Source organism: Cylas formicarius, unplaced genomic scaffold (assembly GCF_029955315.1).
Source record: "Cylas formicarius isolate icCylForm1 unplaced genomic scaffold, icCylForm1.1 PGA_scaffold_2__14_contigs__length_35257938, whole genome shotgun sequence".
Taxonomy (NCBI): domain Eukaryota; kingdom Metazoa; phylum Arthropoda; class Insecta; order Coleoptera; family Brentidae; genus Cylas; species Cylas formicarius.
In genome coordinates this window covers 27910086-27934802 of record NW_026844319.1, presented here as the reverse complement: position 1 = coordinate 27934802, position 24717 = coordinate 27910086, and the positions used below count along the sequence as shown (strand labels likewise).

The window sequence follows — 24717 nt, the reverse complement described above, 5'->3', positions numbered from 1 at the left end:
AGTCAATATGTGGAATGAAAGAAAGTTTAGGGTCAAAAGTAGCTGGACGCTGAAGTACGATGTCATTGATTGGTAATCATATCTGATAATATTACTTTTAAGTGAATACGTCACGACATTACATTTGATGCAGTCCTGAATACTACCAATTTTGCAGAGCAACTTTAGATCGTCAGCGTATAACAAGCGATTAACATCAACACTTTCCACAATGTCATTAATAAACATATTAAATAGAAGGGGGCCTAAATTGCTGCCTTGAGGAACACCGGATGTTGCGACATATTCTACAAGCTTGAGTCCACCAAGTATAACAAGGTGATAAGATAAGATCAGATGAAAACGAACTGATTAGAGGTAAAGTCTGTCAAACGCCTTCGAAAAATCGATATAGACAACATCAGTTTGAGATCGCAAGTCTAGATTTTCAGCTATAGCTTGGGTGATAGTTGCCAGATTAGTGATGGTGGACCGCCGTTTCATAAAACCATGTTGCTTTGATGTTATACTGTTTCAAAAACCTTGGAAAAATTGCAAAGTAATGGAATGAGACGAAAATTACTGATATCTAAATGGTCACTTTTTTTTGTAAATAGGTCTAACTTTGCATAACTTCCAGATATCAGGCACAGTGCAAGACTTAAGTCACGTATTCAGTAGAACTGTAAGTGGTAGAGGACACTTGCACAGTCCCGACGTCATCTTATTTTTTGTTTGCTTAAGATGTAAAATGAAGAACTTGCATATTATCGCTATTACTAAATGTTAAAGAGAAGAGTTAGCAGAGTAAGACTTAGCGAAGAAATCAGCAAAAACATTTAAAATGTCAGCAGGACTTTCTAATAATTTATCATTGTAGAACATCCAATCTGAAATGTTAGTTGAACCCTTTTTATTATTAATTAAACGCCAAAAATTTGTTTGGATCAGTTTTCATCTCACACTCAGCACACAAAATTATTAAGATCTGATTTAATTTTGGCCCTTAAGAGCTTAAATTCATGGAAAGCATCAAGATCATTCTTAATCATAAACAACATTTAATATTGTTAAAAAAAATTGATTACCAAAATTGCCAAAAGAAAACCGATCAAATTTCCAAGATGGTCGCGAAGGGGAGTAACCGATATCTAAAATTTCTAGTAATATAACATCCGCTTAGTAAATGTAACAAAAAAATATATACTTTTTAAAGCAAAGCTTTATTTCAGAAACTTTTGTATATCACTTTTTTCCGGATGTATGGAAAATAAAAACAAATAGATAAGAATAAATACCGGTATAATTGTGTTTTTCTAAAACGTTATTTCTTTCTTCGATTTTATAGGCTAGGAATTAGGTATCAGGATGCGTTTTCACTAAACAACAACAACATTTTTATGAAAAAAAATTATAATGTTACATGTAATTGTTTAGAGATTTTTGCATTTTTTTGTTATTTTGTCAGAAAACGCACTCTAGCGGCATTACTACGAAGTTGACATGCCACGGTTAAAACGGTTTTGATGGAGTAATACTATATTATGCAACAAGTGCGGTAAACGGCATTTGACTCACGAGTTTATTTGACACGAGCGGAGCGAGTTTTTAATAAACGAGTGAGTTAAAAAGTTTACCGAAAGTGTTGCATACTATACTTTTTCTACGACCGTTAGTTTTTCGGTACATTTTCGCAAAACAACACGAATACTTTCACTGACAGAATTGACAAACGTCAAAATTCAAACCGTGGGAAATATCTCCGAAAACATCTGAATGCTCCCAAACCCGTGCGGGAATATCCCAGAAATGTCCGAAGTCACTCGGATACGGGGGGACAAGAAACTGACGTGGTAAAGTGACGCTTCCCGCACGCTAGATCGGTAGGTCATTAGGTATTTTACAGACGGGAGTAGAAAAAAATTATTACGATAACATATTTCCGAAATTTTAGTATACCACTATCATACGGCATTTTAAAGAAATTTTGTTATTTGTTAGTTTTGTCGATAAACATATGATTTCAAATAACAGCGAAATTAACATTTTAAGGGTGTCATATTTTGGAGAAAAAAAAGGAAAAATCATTAATATTTTGACAAACGATAGGAAATATACGCATAGAAAAGTATTAAGTAAAACTAATCAGGATAGAGCAGTGCATGCAAAAATGTTATAAAATATAGTATAGAACAACTTTGCATAGTTCCAAATATTCTATTTCGGTAGACCACATTCCAGAACCTCAATTAAATACAAATATTTCAATACTAAAACATCAAAATCGTACTCCACTGAATCGGACTGTGGGTTGGAAGGACAAAAACTGTACCCACTGCGAGACGTACAAACGACGGTGTAAGTCGCGATAAGCCTGGTGTGAAATATTAAGTGTTTATCGAAAGCAATGCGAAACGTCGGAAAGTTCATTTCCACATCGACGGTTCCGTTGTGCCCATTTCTCGAGGATATTCCGACTATATAAGAGAAAACTTTTAGTGCCCATCCTTGCACATAAAACAAATTCCCGTATCGGGACGGAAGAGTAGCGTATAGAGATAAAACTGCCTCTCTCCCCTTCGCGAAGGGGTACAATGGGGTAACACGTGTCGGTCCCATGTTCGCAGTAGTGACAAGGGATCGGTGCCCTAATTCAGGGTCGGCACGTATCGGAACGCCTTCTCCGCTACACATGTTAAATAAAATCACACGGATTAACGTCATTATGACGTCAGTAGGTAAGGCGCAAAACGGCCACAGACTAAAATTAGAGGCCTTCTGAACATAACATAACATAAAGAGGCCCGATTTAACATTTTAGTAAGACAAGTAAATATTTTAACCTATCACATTTGAGATTTTAATCACTTTTTTTTGTGTGCTTTTTCTAATTTTTTAGAATAGAATTAGTTTCGAAAATTAGACAGTTAGCCAAGAAGTCCCTGATATTTGTGTAATAAACTGTTACGATTATCCTTACCATAGGTAAAAATTCGAGCCTAATCTTGAAACAGTGCATTCGCTTTGTTGAGTTCCTAACTATTCTGGTATTAGAAATAATGAAGTTGTGGATAGACTGGACAACCAAGCTAGAGAGAAGAACCCATTCAAATTAAAAGCCCACTTTACTGATATTTTTAGAGTTGTTAAAAATAATGTATGGATTTCTGGCTCTCTAAGATGGAGAAGAAGGGGATCTTACAAGGGTAAAATTTGTGCCAGCTTCCACGAGGATCCTCCGGTTAAACTCTGGTTTCATGAGTTGAATCTAACCAGAAAAGAAATTACCACATTGTGAAGTTGTCGAGTTACAACATGTACAGTGACGTAATCAAAAATGATCAGTATGTCTTAGCTTAGCATTAGATGCAAATTTTAAAAAATGCCACAATTATACTGCAAATTGTCCAACTGTACAAGTAACAATCTGTCAGCGGCCCAGTTGGTTGTTGAACGTCACACTATCAGTTTCAGTTTCCTTAATTAACGGGGTCCCAATTACAGAATCGAGTATCAACTAGGTTATTAATATTTAAATGGTTATTGGTAGTTTCACTTCTTTATGGGTTTTCTTTATGACAATCTTGTAATGAAATGTTTTTGAAAATTCGTTAATTAATCAATACAAATTTTTTAGAAGAGCTCTAAACAAGTCAAAACTGTGTTAAATATGCTGAAACGAGTCCAGTGAGTCGAAAGATATCGAGAATTTTTTGCTAGTCTTTCATTTTAGGAATGTGATTATGTCTAGAAATATATTTATGTTTTGATTTCAGAATTAGTTGGTACCTGAATGTCACTCGAAGCTTTTTTTTATGGTTTTTGAATATTGTTAAATCCCATAAATGCTTTGTAATGTTTTGACCCTTATTGAAAGGGCCTAAGTACGCCACTGCATTTTGTGCCACGGAAACAGCCATAAAGTGAAGCAGGTCATAAGTAGTTTACGACGCGTGTGGCCACTTCTAAGTTGGTTCATGCTCTACAGATTCCAACGATATGCCAGTAAAAATATGAACGAAAATTGCCATAACGACCATCTTGTGGGTGCCGAAATTAAACCAGGCGCCTTGAAACACGACGGCATTGCTCCCGGCGCGTCACTGGGCATTTTAAATATTAAACTTTATTTATAAAGTTAGTCTCGAGACGGTGCAAGGACAATGGCGTTTTGTATCACGTGTTGCTCATATTAAACCATTCGGGCCGTAAAGGAAAGTTCGGTGAGGGCCGCATAAAGGCCGAATGGCGTCGCCTGTTGGCGATATTTCACCTTAATATCACTGAGCAAGGGTCCAAAATAAGCCTTGAAATTCATTTCTTCATTGGCCATCTACGAAATCATCTCGCGAACTTTGAAAGACATGCTTCGTAACCTCAATCTTTTTCGAAGCGTTTAGTTAAACACTGCGCCTAATAAAATATTTATTTCAATATATTTATTGAAATATATATTTTTTCTACTCCCGTCTGTAAAATACCGAATTACCCACTGATCTAGCATGCGGGAAGCGTCCCTTTACCCCGTCAGTTTTGTTTCCCATGAATCCGAGTCAATTCGGACATTTCCGGGATTTTACCGCAAGGATTTGGGAGCAATCGGATGTTTTCGGAGATATTTCTCACGCTTTGAATTTTGACGTTTGTCACTTCTGACAGTGAATGTATTCGTGTTGTTTTGCGAAAATGTACCCAAAAATTAACGGTCGTAGAAAAAGTATAGTATGCAACACGTTCGGTAAACTGTTTAACTCACTCGTTTATTAAAAACTCGCTCCGCTGCGCTCCGCTCGTGTCAAATAAATACGTTAGTCAAATGCCGTTTACCGCACTTGTTGCATAATATACTATAAATAAATATTTCTTTAAAATTATATATAATGTATGAGTTCAGGCCTTTATGAAATTAATATTGAGATTTTCACGAAATTATATATTATTACACGACAATTGTTTCGACAACACCGTGTCTTTATCAAAATATACAAACTACCTGCTACTATATATACCGAAAAATGACCATAAAACCTTAATTAATGTTGTTGTGAGAATTTAAGTTCAATAAAGGAGAGGTATATAAATCTAATTGATCGTTAAGCAATACATTTGAATGTCTCATTTTGTTAATCTCCATGGCTTCCAATAAATTTAATTTTCTACTTTTTGTGGCTGTATGTAAAACATCAAAATTGTCGTCAAAAATGTGTTTTTCTGTGTTTAAGTGTGTAGCATAATTAGAATCGAAGCTATTGTTTTTAAATCCACATTTTAACCTGTAGACACCTGATTTTTGGGATTTTGGACATTTCGTTTTATTGTTTCTTTAAATATTTTCCTATTGTGTTGTTCGTTCTGAAAGCTATTTTTAAACCACATTTTGACAAATGTTTTGAAACTTTTTCACTAGGTTCTCCTATGTATCTAATTGTTTTAAATTGTTCGTGTTCGGTATTAGGTTTCGGATAAATAGAGTTTACTGTTGTCTGTATTTGTTTTTTATTTATAATTGTATCTATAATGGACGGATTGTATCCGTTGTTCAGTGCAATTTGTTTAATGATATTGTGGCGTATTAAGAAGTCTGTGTATAAAAGAGTTAAATGCAGCCATTTTGTGTGTATAAGGGTGATTTGAGCTGTTATGTATGACTGTGTCCGTGTGTGAAGGTTTATGATACATTGAAAAATCTAATTTGTTTTGCGCTTTCGTAATAATTAAGTCTAAAAAATTAATAGAGTTATCCTGTTCAATCTCGATAGTGAATTTTATACGATTATGCAATGAATTAATGTAATTGTCGAAACAATTGTCATGTCATAATACATAATTTCGTGAAAATCTGAACTTTTAGTTCTTATTCATCAAGTAAAAGCCACCTCAGTTCAATGAGGCCATATACCATAAGCGGTCCAGATTGATTGTATAACATTTTCGTAAAAGAGCGAACGATCTGCGGCGCATAAACCCAAATTTCATACAGTAACCTCTACTTTACGCCATCTTTTTAAACTTTGATTTCCACAGACTTATCCGGTTTTTTAACTGAAAACTAGCACGCAAAACTGAGAACTGTCGAATTCATGCTGGGGGCACGAAGTTATTATTGGTTGATGGCAAGGTTTGAAATGATTCGACCATATTGAAAAATGTTTGATGTTGGTGTCAAAAGTGTATGATTAGCGTAGATCTTTATATATCTGGTAGCTCCGTGGTTGAGGCTTTTCTATTGGGTATAGTCGTACAAAATTGTCCTGGTATTTACGGATAGTGCGCAAACATTGGAAAATTTGCTTGGGTTACGTTGCGTTTTAGAATAAATAAATAAAAATAACTTACCCATCGATGTCCGATGGTTTGAAATCTCCCTTTCCTGAAATAATTAAAGTAAAATTAAATCGAAAAAAAAAAAAAACAGTGGAAAGGAAAATATTCAAATAGTTTACGAAAATATTCACCGCAGTGGTGCTTATTTACCATGTTGCCGCGCTTGCACCTACCTACGTAAGCACACAACTAATCAATAAAACAGAAACCAAACAAATTTGTTATTCACGTACTCTAACGACCAAAAACACCGCCCAATTTTCCTAATCGGGCATCACATCTATCCCCCACCCCGATTGCACCACGTTCCCCTTCAGTTGGGGACGGTTCAAAAACGTACAAGCAAGAAGGACAATTTATTTTGAATGCTTTCCTAATGAGCGATTCGTGTACGTTGTTTTTGTACTTAACTAACAATTACAGCGATTCCCGAGAAAGTGGACGGTCGTTAGAGGGTTATTTTCGTGAGGGAATCATTTAGCTTAAAAAAAAACACGCCCACTCGGAAAGAGCAATAATGACAACGCATAAACAGCTTCAATTATTAACGACAAAAGAATTTTTTTTTTGGGAAAAACTCAAAATTAAAGTATGACATTTGTGGGTTCACTGACATCTGCATTCCTCTTCCCCATTATTCGGATTGCATTTATACAATGCTTGGATATTTCGAGGCAAGAAATCCTTTTCTATCAATTAATCTTAAATTAAATTAGTTTGTGCCCTTTTTTGTTAGATTAATGTAAATTGCTGCCATGTTTTGTTATCTCTATTTAAATATTTTTTAATTTTTTCTATTTTCCCTATTTATCCACTAAATTCTTTTGGATCGCCGTAATTATTGTCATTTCAATTGTTATGAGTATATTTTACTTATGCTTCTTCAATATGTCGGTCTATTGAGGGTGTCTAGCTATTAATAATATCTTTGTGCCAATTTTATTTTTTAATTTAATTTTAATTAAATTTAATTCAATTCAATTTAGTTTTTTGACTCTGGACAGATCACACGTCTGTCCTTGTATATATATAATTTTTTTAATTATTTTATTTTTTGGTAATTTGCAAAGAGAGAAAGTTTTCTTATGTTTAGTCGGGTTTTTGGGACAAATAATTTTGTGCGTACTCAAATAAAAATTTAAGTTGCTGGAACATTTTTTACCGCGGTATGGCCGTTAAAGTTTTTTTTTGCGTCAAGCCGATCGGGTGTGCAGTTATCATTCCGTGTGCGGCAGCAGCGAGATCTGTAGCGCGTTTTCCGCGAAGGGAACCTTAATTCTTAAGATTCTCGTTGTGCGTTTATGTTGTCCGTGGCGTAACACCCGGTCAGTTCTGCGAATTGAGTAGCAGAACTTACACCAGGCCTGCTGAGGAGACGGAGGCGTGCGCTTAAGGTGAGACCTCAAACTTCTTTAGCGGCCCGTTTGGCGATCGGTATTATTTCTAAATTCTTAAAGCCTACAGTCCACTTTAAAGCTCTTCCGAGCTCGCCGCCCATTTTCTCCTTCAACCTCTAGTTTTACTCCGCGAAAAGAAATTAGACTCATTTATTGCTTTTAAATTTCAGCCTAATTTTTTTTTCGAAAATTTCAAATTTTACATAAATGGGATTTTTATTATATCTCATTTCTTTGCAAATATGAAATTAATGGTAGTCAAGCATGATAATTGTGATTAGTGCGTTATTAGAATACTTTCTTAAGAAGGTATGAATGATGAGAAGGGAGACAGAATTGTTTCATTGGTTTTTCAGAGCATAAAAAAATGCTTAGGTTCACAAAAGTAAAATTTGATTTTTTTATAGTGTCATGATCGCTCTCAGCGGACATTTGGAAAAACAAAAGTCCACGTAAGCTAAAAGTCTTGACAGTCCAACAGTTTAACTTCCAGTACGAATGAAAATTTCTCGAAAATAAACTCTCTCTCTTTTAGAGTTTACAGACGAAGATAGAAATTCCAACATTTTAGATTTTCTCGAATTTCACACAAACGGTTCACCCTGGAATCATTTTACGGATAAATTTAAAGTTCTCGTAAAATTCTTCTGTATCTCCTATGGTTTTAGATATTCACATGTTTCACATCCCATCCTTATATTGGATGCTCGGCATAACACAAAACTGCAAGAAAATAAAATAAAAAAGCAACAAAAATTTCGAAAAAACAAACAGACAATTTAAGCATCACGTGGCCGAAGGTTACACACGCTGCAATAAGACTATAAATTTTGAATGTATAGTTTAACTAAAATTATTCCAAACATTTTTTTACTAATATAAAATGCTTTTTTTTTGGACGGTGTATTTGTGTTACGTGCTTCCAGAAAACTGCCAAAATTCTTGGGGCCCGTGGGGGGGGGGGGGGGAATTTTCAGAACGGCAACAAACATCGGATAACAAACGACGTATTGCGGTCTCCCTCAATCTGTCTCCCGTTCCTCTCTCCCCCCGCCCGCGCCACAACCACGCAAAACCTTTTGTGTTGTATAACTGGAAAGTTATTATTAAGTCTTTCTAGCGGCGGCTGATAATCCGCTTTAACACAGTAGCTCCGCTGTTCTTCCGGACAAGATTACCATGCCGGATTCCCATTTTGGGAGCTGCCGTAATGGATAATCCCATCATCTTCTTATTTGTATCCCCATTTAATTAAACGGCAGGCGGAGCAGTAGGAGAGAGGCGTCTTCGTAACTTTTGATTTAGCCGGCTGTTTCTCAGAAGCTTCGGGAGATAGCACGGCATAATAATTGGTGTGTAATTCGACGCCATCGACAGCTGTCGATAATTTAGGCTAAGGGGATGACGGACTTTAAATATGAGCTTACAAAATTCTTCTTCTCTTAAGAAGCGGAGAATTTTATATAATTAGCCTTATTAATAAATCAACATCAACATCTTCTACTGCAACTTCTATTATATGTAATAAATCTAACGTTGTAGTATATTGTGTTCGATGTTGAAAATATTAGAGGTGATATATCCACAACTTAATCAGTACTTACTTCCAAATGGTAGTATACTCTCCACTTAATCTTATCCCATACGCTTTTTCGTGCGTATCTGGTGATTTGTTGAAGCAAAAAGACATTGGAGAAAATACATGTACAATCCAGTAGTTGTTAAGAAATTGCAGTATTTTTGGCACAGCAATTCAGCAGTACATTTCTTTGAGAGTTAGTTGGAGGGTCGGTTCGAGAGAATGGTATTTTCTTTATACTAAGGAGGGAGTGTGTTGGCTCAGTTATTGTTCTTTATATTTAGCTATACGGCAGAGTTTTATATGTGTCTTAAATATTGCCGGCCTTATAAATACGTCGACGACGTACAGATTCACTATATAATGATAATGTAAATGTTGAATGTCACAAGATTTAAACATAATACGTTGGTTATCTTGAGCTCCTAATGATTGGCACTAGTGTCCCCAATAACTGTAATTTTTATATAGCCTGGTTACTTCATGTGGAAGTTGTTGTATTTAAGGTTGTTAATTTAAGGTAAGATGACCACGTGACGTCATTAATAAATAAATCAGTCTTAAGAATGTGGATGTTTGAGATGCTCAAAAACATCCTCACCACGGAGATTAGATTAAAATTGTATTATGGTCTAATATTATCGAACCTGGGGTAGGTAGATATTATTTACTGGGCATGTATTACTTTAGAAAATAATTAATTGATTGATATCAACTCTAAAACCGGCTGTACTCATCTACTGCAAGATATGCAAAATTCTGTATTCGTCATTTTTATAAACTCATTAAACTCATAAACTCATTAAAAACGTAGCTAATTTACATTTCCTTCATTATGAGGGTAAGTTAACACAAAGATCATGTGTTTCAAATCAGTAATTATTGAAGCTGGACTACAAATGTTGGTTTTGGCTACAATGTACTCGTGAACAATTCGTGTAGCCTTTATTCTAGGATTTCTGCTATTTTTATAGTCCTTTTAGAGCTTCTTAAACTTTAGTTTCTGGTGTAGCTAAAAAGATTTACTACAATTTCTGCCAACATTGCGATTTGTCTGCTTCTTTCCGGCCGTCCACATTACTTCTGACGTTCCCGTGATTTCACGGCGGCCATGTTTAAAAGTGGATTCTTATTTTTTCTATACACGGAGGGTGCGAAATCCGTCTCTTTTTTTATAGACGGCAGAGAAAAACAACCCGAAGGCGTTCGAATGACGTGGCCCTTTTTTCTCCTTGTAAATAATAAATATCGCTATCCCTCCGTTTTATTGGGCGATAAAAAACTGCAACAACGTCGGACGGGCTTACGTCTCGGAAGTATATTAACACCTCCTTTATCGCGACACATCGGTCTGAAAATGCCCTTTTTACGTGTCTGTTTCAACGATGTAGGTTGATAACGTCGGACGGTATATAAAAGGCGTGTACTTTTGCCTGTTCGCACAACATTCGCTTTTCGTATCTCATGTTTTTTTTTTTTTTGCGTAAATCTTAAGCTCTCTGTTTCTGTTAAAAAATCTCAGTTAAAGCCCAATACGAAGTGTTAAGAAGGAGATACATTGGGAAATTGATGAGCTGAAATTTTTGTCCTTTAAGCTGGTTTTTCACCAAACGCAAAGTCAAATTCATGTGTTTTAGAACTTAAAAGGACAAAAAAAATTGATTACGCGAACTACGTTGTCTCTTACTTATGTCGTTTTTGAATATTTTCCAGAGAAAAGAATTTTATGAGTTTTAGATATATAGGGATATACTGCGATGCTTTTAATATGAACTGTAGCTTTTGCCTCGCCAGTAATATATAAATATAAAAAATATAAATAAATATAATATAAAATATAAATGAATGTAAAAAATATTAAATTTATTATTTTATTCGTTCATTGTCTATAAAAAACTTTAATTATACTATCCTTACTCACCAGTTTGGCAAAAAATTCATATCGAAATTAACAAACCCAAATACAAGTCGAAAGACAAGACAAGAACCGTGTCTCCTAGTCTTGTGTCAAAAGAGGCCCGCAAAGAGCAAGATGAATTGTTTGCAAAACACGCCAGTATTTGAAAAGTATGGTAAAAGTTGCTTTTTTTTTATTCGACACAAGTTCGTGTTTTGTTTTTGTTTAGTGCAAAAGCTAGATTATACTTTTATTTCTTCACATCTTCATACTTAGATGGAGCGACAGTAGGATATATAAGCCATATATAAACCTGAGAGGTTCATTAAATATGAATACATTTAATCGACTATTGATTGCTGATATTTAAAACTCATGAAAACTTAGTTTCATGGAATGATGGATAGGACTCAGTTAGAACACAGCATATCTCAGAAATTTGAAATTCTCAATTAGAAGAGACTTATTTTACCAACTTTAGAACGTTTGCGATTTCTTTCCCTGGGAAGAAGTTCGTTAAATTTTTTACAAAAATTTAGAACAAACAAGATATTTTCGTAGGCACCTAAGCTTATCCGCATTTTCAGTAAAATGTGATAACACAAAAAAAAACGACAACGTGTGAATACTCACTTGAAAAACAACACTTCTCGGTACGTATCGCGTATATGCAGGAACATATCAGAATTAGAAACACAACGAGCAAGGCCCCGGCGACGCTCACCAAGGTACCCATCTGCAGCGGTTCTGAAACAAGTATTACGAGTAGGTATGCGCCATGAGGACGTTGGAAATAGTAACGCATATAATGAAATGGTGCCGTTAGCACATAATTGAATTTACCGAGTAATATTGCCGACAACGGTTTGTCAAATGTTAAATAGTGCCTAAACTAAGCTGTATATTCTATGATGTAATAGGTTGCAGATACGTTGTCATTATTAGATTGTATTGTTCTGGGTTTTCTAGGCACAGTCAGATTTGAAACCACAAATTAGCACAAATGCATTGCGATGATTAATTAATTTAATATTATTATTATTATTTATTAAAAAGCGTTTAAATGGTTTTAATACCTTTTCTACTCTAATTTGTATTTAACACAATTTCACTTCCTGTTAACGACATATAGGAGTATGTTTTAATTTTATACTGTTCATTCAATCAATATAATAATACATCTTTTTTCTTTAAATTATTGTTTAATTGAACTGACACTGCTAAAGGTTAACTTATAAAGATTTAAATGTTTAGTTGCGCGGATAACCAAAAATTTCATTGCTCATTTGGTTAAATCTCCAGTGTAACGAAGATTGATGAGATCTTATTATTTTTTCGTGTTGACATTGTACGACTTCAATCAGCAAGCGTATATACCGTGGAAACTTAAAACTAACTAATTAACTTCGTCGCACTTGAGGTTTGACCTTGCTAGTACCTCTAACCAAATATCTATGATTCGTCTCCTGCAACCCGGTCGATTTTCGGCAGGAAAACAACTCGCTCTATTTATCCGCCCTTAAATAATAAGGGTCGCTTAATTGCCTTTATTCGAATCTATCTCGGCGACCGGGGAATAGATTTAAATCCGTTTTCGGTCCATTTACTTGCGACAACGCTCAATCTTGCCCCTGGAAACACATCGCTCGAAAGGAAAGCAAAAGTTTACGCGTCTCGACGCGACTGCGAATAACTTTTATTTTGCGAATAAAAGCGACGGCCTCGCGAGATGATAAAGTAAAACGACACGACGAACGACAAAAGAAATGAATGTCGGCGTTTTAAAAACAGAAGCGAAAAAAGTCACTTTCGAAGTGGAAATCACACTAAAAACGGAGGACGTTTCCCGGGAGGCCGTAAAGCCTTCCAAAATATGAGTTGAAATAGTATATATTATGCAACAAGTTTGACACAAGGCATTGTAGAATTTTTTTTAGATTTGACATGAGCGGAGCGATCGAGTTATCGGAGTGTTGGCATATGTTGTATTTTGGATACGTTTTTGCAAAACAGTACTGAGCAACGTGTGAATAAAGAAGCCACAACGATTGAGTTTAAAAAAATTTCTTTTGAGGATTGTAGTTCCTAAGGTTATAATGAATCCGACTTAGTATAAATATGATTAACCACGGGGCTGACGAGTCTAGATTTAGTCTCTTTGCTTGTGATCGAAGCGTACCTGAGTACTTCAAGGCAATATCCTGAGACCCATACTGTCCCACGATACTGCCAATTTCATCGGTCATTTATATGCAGAACACACCAATTTATATAACTACGTCTTTTGATGACAGTAACCATCGATGAATTAACGAATGTTTCACTCCGATATAACTTATTACTTATTACTTATTACTATTGCAATTTTGCGATGCTTCTAAAGACCTGGGCGTGTATCTAGAGTGTAAACTTTGATTTGGGAAGTATGTTTCTTATAAAACTAATTTACTCCCACAGACAATTGATTATCACGAGAAATCAAACTTCTTGATTTTAGCTCCGTTAAATCACTGCCGTGAAGTTTTTTCACTTGTCTTGACTCATAAGTAAGGTTACTTATTTCTTATAGATTTGCAAGCTTAATATGCAAAACAGATTTAAGTTGCATATGGTATCTTCTTATTATACCATAATTAAAAAGAATTGCTTTCCTTATCTATATAATAAAGTTTCATTTAGAGTGAGTTTGAATTTACGGCACTGTACTACTAACTGTACAGTGACACATGGCCGGAAAGTTTTTAAAACATTTCTCTTTTAATATTGAAAATTTGATTAGCTCCTGCTACATATTCAAGCGTAGATTAAAATAGGCATGCAATTGAAAATCTTTAAACATTTCCAAAGGCACTAAACTTAAAGAATTAAGACACTGTAAGAAAAATATTTTATGATAAACCATTAAAATTTACTTTTATTTAGGGAGCGCACGGAATTGTGTGACTATTCGCGCAGCGCCATCTACATATCTACATACATATGAGAGTATTATGAACTTATAGGCTGGACTTCCGCATGGGCCGGACGGGATTCCATTAATCTTCATTAAGAATTGCGTCGTCAGATATTTTTCCTGACTTTTGGAAGGTTAGCTATTTGGTACCGATTCACAAGAATGGTGATAAGAGCGTTTTCGCTAATTATAGAGGGGTTTGCATACAGTTGGTGGTTCCTAAACTCTAAATAAGTTATTTTGTGGCTGAACAACAGCATGGATTTGTACAGGGTAGATCTACCATAACAAATTTATTCAACTACCAATAATTTTTATTGAACGACTTTGAGGGGCTTGGTGCGGTGGATTGCGTCTACACTAATTTCTCGAAGGCGTTTGATCGGGCGGGTGATGTGCATCTTGTCTCTAAGCTTAGAGCTATGGGCCTGGGAGCTGGGCTGGTGCAGTGGATTCAGCGTTTACTGTCTGGTCTGGTCAGTTGGTTTGTATTAAAAGGTATAATTGATATTTTTTCGACAGTCCCCCAAGGCTCTCACATTGGACCCATTCTATTTAACTAGTTTATAAATGATATTGTTAGTGTAGTTTCGGAGTCGTAGTGTGTTTTGTTTGCGGATGATTTGAAGATATTTAGGAGTGTTGGATCGCGCGAGAATGCTCTGCTGCTTCAACGGGACGTGGACAGTGTTTGCATGTGGTCTAAGATTAATAATCTTGCGTTCAATGTCAAAAAATGCTGTCGTATTAGCTTTAGTCGTTCGCTGAATGTGGTTCACAGCCGATATAGCATTGATGGAGTCGAGATTGAGACTTGGGTACTTTCTTCGATTCTAAACTAAGTTTTGTGACACATTTTGCGGAAGTGGTAAACAGGTCTATGCGAGTTCTTGGGTTTGTTGTACGCAATAGTGGCCAACTTACTCCACATTGCTCTAAACTCCTTTATATATCTTTGGTTCGCTCTAAACAGGAGTATGCATCGGTGATATGGTCTTCATGCCATCGAAGCAGAAACTATTTTTAAGATCTTTGGCTTCAAAAATGCTTATCAGGCTAACTACACTATTATATCTATGGCCTTCAATGTTGACACTCTTCAAACCTGAAGATTTCAGAGTGATTTAGTTTTTCTCTTTAAGATTCTGAATTGTAGGTATTATTGTCCAGCTCTTTTAAGTATCATACAATGTTCCGCATACTATCTAAAGCCTGATCCTTTTGGAGGCAATCTCCACTCATTTCGTTCTGATGTGTTCCGTTTGAGTGCTACCACTTAATTCTATCTATTGTTATAGTTATATTTTGTTCTGGACTCTAGCTGTTATACTGCTTTCTTTCTGTTTCTTTGCCTTTAATGAATGTAAAGTTCTGTAAATTGGTTCAACCGTAAATAAATAGATAAATAAATAAATCGTTATCGTATTGTTTTATTTAAAAGATAAGTTTTTGTTTTAATTTGTTTTTACTGCATAATTAATGTATTATTATTATTATTATTTTACCTAGTTTATTTGCCCATGATTCCTCAGACACCTGTTGGATGTATTAAATTGGCAAATACAATTTAATACAATCTTCAAGCAATTATTGATTGAAATTTTAAAAGTTTTACTACAATAATATCGCAGAAAAAATTGACCATCATCCATTTAGTGATATATTAAATTGCATTAATCAGGAAAACCTTTGCATCCGGCTCTGTTATAAGGGGTGTTCTTTTTCGATGTATAGAACTTTAAGTTGCAATAAAACAACGATGGATTATTCGATTGACATGAATTTTATTTATACGAAAGATAACCTTGTGGCATTACATTTTAAATATGATTTCTGGCATATGACCGCCACGGCTGGCGCGGATGTAGTCCAATCTGGACGTCCTATTTTCGATGACTTTTTCCAACATTTGTGGCCGTATATCGGTAATAACACGACGAATGTTGTCTTCCACATGGTCAAGCGATTGTGGCTTATCCGCATAGACCAATGACTTAACATAGCTCCACAGAAAGTAGTCTAGCGGTGTTAAATCACAAGATCTTGGAGGCCAATTCACAGGTCCAAAACGTGAAATTAGGCGGTCACCAAACGTGTCTTTCAATAAATCGATTGTGGCACGAGCTGTGTGACATGTTCCGCCGTCTTGTTGAAACCACATCTCCTGGACATCATGGTTATTCAATTCAGGAATGAAAGAGTTAGTAATCATAGCTCTATACCGATCACCATTGACTGTAACGTTCTGGCCATCATTGTTTTTGAAGAAGTACGGACCAATGATTCCACCAGCCCATAAAGCGCACCAAACAGTCAGTTTTTCTGGATGTAACGGTGTTTCGACATACACTTGAGGATTAGCTTCTCTCCAAATGCGGCAGTTTTGTTTGTTGACGTAGCCATTCAACCAGAAGTGCGCTTCGTCGCTAAACAAAATTCGCTTATGAAAATCGGGAACAACGGCAATCTCGTTTTAGTCCCATACGTATAAACGTAGTGCGCGATACGTATTCCGCACAGAACCATCATTTTCGAAATAAAATTGCACTATTTGCAAACGTTGTTCAGGCGTGAGTCTATTCATGATGAATTGCCAAACCAAACTGAGAATAAATCACTTGACAGCTGTCGATCTCTATCTTGAACAGTAATGCCAACTTAAAGTTCTATACATCGAAAATAATAACCCTGTATTTAGGTTAGTTGTTAATATTTTACTACTCTCTCGTAATTGCCGTGCGATTGTACTTCCTTCAACGATCGGGGATAAATAGAATCAAAAAACTTTCTTATCATATTTTAGATTTCTTATTTTACTTGGTCGGGCGCAATCAGTATAATGGAAGTTCGCGTCTGCATCGGGAAATGTCGACTGACAGCCGGTGGGACATTTTAAAATTAAAAATATAGGATCGCCGTAGTACCTAAGATTGAATTTTTCAATTTCGCTAAAGGTCGCTACCGCTATATTCGAGTAAGAGTGCGGTAGACGTTTCCATTTTAATTTCTGACTGGGTGAATATTATTCCGTTCCAAGTCGAGAGACCTTATTATTTAACGCCGGCAACCGACTTTGAGCGGAATCGAGATAAAACGTACTTTTTGAATATATATCGGAATATTTCCAAAGGAAAGTGGGAGCTTTTAATCTGATCCCGGGTTGTGCATTCTGGTAATGCGAGCGGGATTTGTTGGTTAGAATCGGGGGCTGTTTTTATTTCGCTAAGAAAAGGAAACCTCTCATTTCTCAAAAAAAAGTTGGAGTATAAAATAAGTTTAAAGCAGACTAGAATTTTTAACACTTCTTCATTCTTCTTATTTGTGTTTCTTCTTTCTACTCTACGTCAAATTGACTATTGATTATATTGGGCTACAGTTCGAATTTGCTTGAGCTGATTAAATTTGGACATAAACTGGCCTTAGAAGCAGTGCGTCATACTGTCCCAATTACTGTTACAACAACATTAAGATACAATTTGGGCAAAATAAATTCCTGTCACTGTGATTACAGCTGTTAGCCTGTTCAAATGTCAAATAGCAGGGATATCTTTAATTCGATATTTCTGAAACCATTTTGTATTTGATATGGATAAAAAACATCCCAACTTAAAATTATTACTGCAGGGTAAACGAATTTTGTTATTTCTAATATTTTACAGGTCGTACCATTTTTGTTTATTGTAAATTCATACGTTACAGTATAAACAGTTTTGATTAATTTCTTAGACAGATTAATTACTTTAAAAATTTTCGAATTCTTTTGCTGGAAACAGCGTATAAAGCTGGATGGTTTTTAATTTTACGGGAGTACCGAAATTCCAAATTTAACCAATTTTTCGAATTTGAAGGAGGTGAATTTAATGTTTCATTTAAAATATTACGATAAAATAAAATTAATGGACTTGCCAAATAAATAAATCAATAAGATTCTTGTCCAAACAAAATGCAACATTTTTATATCACACAGTAAAGATTGTTTAACCTAACGATGGGAATAGGAAAACATCCAGCAATTGCTCTTGGTCGATTTCCTAACTATTAGTCACGACGATATAACAATAATGATAATAACATTTAAACTTTTACAAAAATATAAAAATCAATAAAACGCAGTTATTGATATGGTCACATTTCTAAAAACAGGGAGATAGATAAATTTGAAACAAAAAAGCTAAGCGGAATAAAAAATGGCGGCTGCTACAAGTACAGAAATACACATATGAACATAAAATCCAGAAGAAAAATAAAATATATTACTAAACCAAAAAATTGAGAATTCAGAAGAAATTAAGCTAAAAAGGTACCCCGCGCCCAATAATGATCTATGTGGCACCAGAATCTTTGTTATTCAAAATAGAAGTTTCCAAATTTTATATTTTGGAATTTAAAAAGAACTTTTCTATGTCACTTTCGCAGACATATCAACTCCATAACTGTTTTTATTTTTATTTACTTATTATATTATCAATAAACAAAATATGTAGGATACATACCATACAAAAATTCAAAAACTCAAAAAAAATCTACGTACCATCCTTACCTTTCACATACAATTGCACGGCATGCCTATCTGTACCTCTATCGTTCTCGACGACTAAGTAGTACGCTCTAGAATCAGTAGCCGACGCCTCTCTTATATGAAGGGTGGTGATGTAACAGTCTTCCCTATCTTCTTGAGAGACGTCATCGACTTTGTACTTCCCTGCAGAAATTGAAAATTAAATGAAAACTAATAAACCATCTCTCAATGTCCTAGCTTTTATGCTGAACGACTTTTTGTTCTTAAGGCACTTGTATAAAAATCAAATAAACACGAGTTTATCTAACCTGGAGTGGAATTTTATCTAACGGTCAAATTCCTAGCAAAATCGATGTTTAATTAAAGTTTTGGTTAGTTAGTTAATCTTTATCAAGCTGATTATTCTTAAATCCATTATTAACGTTACACCATAGGTTACAGACCCATTTCAGATCCAGCCTCGAGTCTCAGCGATCCCCACTCCCAAGCGACGGTTCTCGGTCGAGGATCTGCGCACACGACCATGCTCATATCCACGGGGTGTCCGCTCTCCACGAGTACTTCTGGCGTTACTAACTGTCTCAACACTTGGGGAGCGCCTTTAACAACAAAAACAATGCTGTAGACTCGAACGACGTCAGATCTCGACCTTACCGTGCACTTGCAGGATGATAGGCTCGCTGATTTCGCTCCTCTCCTCCCCTTTGATAATGTTGGTTACTTTACACCTCCATTCGCCCTGATACTCGTAGGTGATGTTGTTAATGTGGAGCTTAGCTTCGCGTCCGATGATGACGTCAGGCGCAGGCGTCGTTTTCTTTAAAATCCACTGGTAAGTAGGCGGCGGGTTACCTTCGCCCAGGCACTCGAAAGTGGTAGGGGAGAACAGGGTTGCCGTCTTCACGCGTTCTCTACCTACGCTTACTACCTTCGGCGGATCTGAGGAGGAAGGGAGCGCCGATTTAAATTGGCATAGCAAACTTTTGTAGAAGTAATTTTGTAAAGAGCTTAAAGAAACATTTATAAAGATTCTGAGATAGCAGGCTAAGCTATATCCAAGTGATAGCGCATCACAAATTTTAAATGATCTACATTTCATTTTCAGTTCTAGTTTTAGTAGTATCAAGTTCGACTGGTGTAAAACTTTGAAAGTTATATTTTAAGGGTTTTTAAGAATTTGTTATATATAAAAAATTTAAATTCAAAAGTTGTTTACATTAAGCGCTTCGTGCAATGAAAATAGTATACATAAATCAACAGTTTCTGTATGTCAATTTTTACTTACGCAAAATTTAAAAAGACAATTTGACGAAAATAAGATCATATCAAAAACTGATTACATGCAATCGGCTTACTTCCCAGTAATCGAGGGTGTTAGACAGGATCGCACTTTGGGTCAACTGCTATTTAACCGAGTTATGGACGATGTAATAATAAAAACAAACACAAGAATATCCGGGTTTCTTGTGGGATACAAACACCTGATACGGGAGAATTGAAAGTGCACCGAATCTTTAAAATCAACCTTCACAGAAAAGAAAGAGATATCGATTAAAACAAAAATAACCATCTACAAGCTGACCAAGAAAGCAAAAATCAAGATCCAGAGCTACGAAGGGTCCTGGGTAACACAAGAAGAGACAAAATCCAAAAAAACTTATATAAAGACAACAACCAGTGCTGAAACATAGAGATATGTCAACAACGTTGGTACGGGCAACTGACAACGATAGATCAATTCAAAATATCTTGAAGCTTGAAGCAACACAGGAAGACCGCAACAAACATGGGACTAAGACATTGAAAATATATTGAAAGAAAGAAGCTTGAAGAAGGTTTAAGATAAATATAAGTATATTGTATTCGTCGGGTAATTGCATATATTCGGAAGTCATTTTAACGTTACAATGTTCACGGAATTTGGACGTCACGTGGTTGACGGCGGTAAGGACCAACGAGCGAGTTTTTTTTCCACAGCTATTTATTTCGTGAAAATTCTTCTTAGTTCGTTACGTAATAATAACACGTATAATGATAATTGGAAACTGCAGCAATGGTACGTGAAAATTCGTGCGCCACATCTAGGCAGGAAGTAGCGGAAGTTTTAATCAGACGTGCGGAGTTTCAAACGAAACTTCTTTCGCGCCCAAGACGCTAGCGACAAATAATAAATTTTGGCGCGACATGGGAATCCGCGGTTAATTTTCCGAATTGACTGACGCGGCCTGTATATTTTAGCGGAATGGCGGTTTTTGCGCTAACAAACTTTTCGGAAAATTGACGTCCGCCTCGCGGAAATTTTCGAAAACTTTCTATACGTAAAGTTTGTCGCTCGTTAAGCCTTTCGTACATGTTATACTCTTAACGGAATACGATCGATCCTAACTATTTCAAAAATTTTCGTTAATGAACAACTTTAGTTTCGCATAACTGAACTTTAGATAAACCGGGAACATATTACATCGCATAATACAATGTGAGTTTTGGCGCCATTTTTATATCTAAACCGTCGAACAGCAGATCATAAGTCTATGAATATATTTTAGAAAACCTTTAATTTTAAATGCTTTATACTTCTTCTATGTAAGCTATAGTACAACAGAACATCCATAAGAATTAACGCCAAGAACTTCATAAATACCTTTTACTTATAAATATAAATAATAGTTTTGTTATCCCACGTTTTAAAAGAAAAGAATTGTTTCAGTATTTCGAACAGACAAAATACTTTATACATCGAACAATTCACCACAATTTTTAATTATTAAGTCAAATGTTATTCTAAACTATAATATAAGAAGAAGAAGAATAAAAAAAGATTAACAAACCCGTACAATGCAAGAAAATAAATAAATAAAGAAATGCAAACAAGTAAATCAAGTTACATAAGCAAATCTTCAATATATATATATATATATATATATATATATATATATATATATATATATATATATATATATATATATATATATATATATATATATATATATATATATATATATATATATATATATATATATATATATATATATATATATATATATATATATATATATATATATTTTTTTTTTTTTTTTTTTTTTTTTTTTTTTCACGTATTGATTCACGGATTGAAAAATGTGATGACACTATATTCCGGGAACCACTCAGATTTTGGGTTCTCTCAGGATGGACAAGGACGACATTATGGCAAGTTTCGATGTCAAATCTCTCTATCCGAGCATTCCAGTCGAAGAGGCACTCTTGCTTATAGAAGAAAACGAAGATCTTCCGCCGTACTTAATATATCTGTCAAGACATTGCCTGAAAAATGCTTACTTTATGTACAACGGGAAAATTTACCGACAAATAGATGGAGCAGCAATGGGATCATCTCTCTCACCTGTGATTGCCAACCTCTTCATGATTTACTTCGAAAAGAAAGCAATAGAGAAGGCAAATCTGAAGCCAAAACTATGGACAAGATACGTTGATGACGTATTTGTTGTATGGCCTTTTGGCAAGGAGGAGCTTTTGAAATTCCTAGATCATCTGAAATTGTGAGATGTGCACACCGCAAGGACCGAAGACGGACATTTGGAACACACTGTCAATAGAAAACCAACACACACTAATAGATATCTGAACGCTAAATCTCATCACCACCCATCACAGATGCAGGCAGTGGCAAATACATTAATTGCTCGGTCCTTCAGGCTCACAAACGAGACGAACAGAGATGAAGAACTGAAAAAAATTAGTACCTGTCTTCGACAAAACGGATACCAAAGGCGCATCATCAGCAATGCAATCGGTAAACAACAATAGCCGCAGCAGAGAGTGCAGGACGAGACCCAACGAAGATCAATCGCTGTCCTGCCATACATCAAAGGGGTTACTGACAAAATCGGCCGAATATTACGGAAACACGACATATCAACGGCATACAAACCTGATCATACCATCGGAGCAATACTAAGAAACCCAAAACAAAAAAGTACTCTGGAAAACCAAGGAGTATACAGTGTAGCATGCGGATCGTGCAGCCTGACGTATGTGGGACAGACCAACAGAAGGAATTCAGCCAGGCTCGAGGAACATCGTTTAGCCATAAGAAACAAACAAACAACACCTGCTTTGTTTCAGCACCAACATCAGACAGGCCATAAAATTGATTTCGGTACTTGCAAATAAATAAATTCCTGATTTTAAGACTAGGATTATACGAGAGGCCATCGAGATAGAAAAGTCCGGATACCTGAATACGAGAGACGACGCTCTGCATTTATCCAATACGTGGAGAATGATAATCAAACAGCAGAGCGATACGCAGCAGCCAACGGGGACATCGCAACTACGATCGGGCGAAATTAACAACGCGACAATTCGGGGGGCGGAGCCACCTCCCCTCCCGCACAAGCAGCACCACCAAGCATATATATATATATATATATATATATATATATATATATATATATATATATATATATATATATATATATATATATATATATATATATATATATATATATATATATATATATATATATATATATATATATATATATATATATATATATATATATATATATATATATATATATATATATATATATATATATATATATATATATATATATATATATATATATATATATATATATATATATATATATATATATATATATATATATATATATATATATATATATATATATATATATATATATATATATATATATATATATATATATATATATATATATATATATATATATATATATGTTGAAAAAATATTCCGGGATATCATCCGTTCGCTTGTTGAACTACGACCGGAATCCTGCAGACAAAACAAAAGATACAAAACCATAAGTTCCTATGTTTTGAGTACCGCCATCAATATAGATATTCTGCTTTGTGTTATGTGGCTCATATGCATCCATATCCACCCATCCAAAAACTTTAGCACAATTTCAATTTGTTTCCTGGTAAAACATTTTGAAAATTTGGGCCGAAATGAATCTTCGAACAATTTTAGGGTCTATTGAGTGGACAAATATTATTAATCATAGCACCCAGTGCCGACATAACCTTTCGACGTGAAACCCCATCCCTTCCAAACGTCAGAACTATAAACCGACCATCCGGCGGTCCTAACCAAACAACCCCGGAATTCAAATTCCGCATTCGACTTCGATTACTTCCTAACTTTGAGCTCCGGTAATGACTTAACGTCCGTAATGAGAGGTGAAGTATCTCGGCCATATTAGTTTACGCACGGTTCCCGAGGAGCCAAGTTTACAGATTAGCAATTTTCTCTAATTATAAGGGCTAATTTGATCACCCTTCCTTCTGTCGTATTGACTACACCCTCCCTTTTGACACCGACGTAATTAAGGTTAGCAAGTGAATAAACCACACTCTACCACTCTCTAAATTTTGCCTCATTTTAAATATGTTGTCAGAAACTAACCGATGGTTCAGTAAAAAAATCATAATTTACCTGGAACGTAGTTGTGTCACACAGATTATGCACGCTCTGTATAATGAAAGCAGTTGGATTTTGTCTAGAACGTTCTGAACTTTATTTTTGAGAAATTGTTAACAAGAAGTTAGTCCTTTTCTGAAATTATTTTTTCTTAATTTCCGATTGAGATGCTAACGATCATCAGTCAGACAGGATAGGAGTTTATCGCCTTAAATGCTTCTAGTTAAAAATAGTGATGTGATCAAGGCGATAAATTTGATTTTGATGGGGCAAAAATATAACGTTTAAGCAGATAATAAATTTTCTGTGGATCTTTAATACACTCTACTCTTCTTTCTAAAAACTGGAGGCACAACCAGCCGACATGACAAAGAGAAGAGGACCAACAGTAGACCATTTTTATTGGTAGTAAAGGTGATAATAAGTGACAAATAAGTTTATAATTACTGATTTGACCTTAAAAGATACTTGGAAATATTATGGAACTCATTAGCCTGACGAGTGCGCTGAACAACGCGACAAAAGAACCTAAATAACAATCCATTAAAGGGATACCTGTCAGATTGCCAGTGTATAATCGAACAAAACATTTCCTCGAATAT

The 24717-nt window shown here is 35.2% G+C and overlaps 1 protein-coding gene across 4 annotated transcripts in view; it reads right to left on the bottom strand.

Annotated features, from left to right (window-relative positions):
* LOC132698043 (hemicentin-2) overlaps window positions 1-24717 on the bottom strand; it is a 456593-nt gene that overhangs the window by 10876 nt on the left and 421000 nt on the right. For 3 of the 4 annotated variants that reach the window (XM_060663877.1, XM_060663880.1, XM_060663879.1), the window contains exons 7-11: window positions 19303-19587; window positions 19092-19247; window positions 18661-18831; window positions 11810-11923; window positions 6316-6349 (exon numbers count right to left, since the gene is read on the bottom strand). In XM_060663877.1, coding sequence (XP_060519860.1) covers window positions 6316-6349; window positions 11810-11923; window positions 18661-18831; window positions 19092-19247; window positions 19303-19587 — 760 coding nt within the window. The remainder of the gene's footprint in view (window positions 1-6315; window positions 6350-11809; window positions 11924-18660; window positions 18832-19091; window positions 19248-19302; window positions 19588-24717) is intronic. The other variant, XM_060663878.1, reaches the window with a different exon arrangement.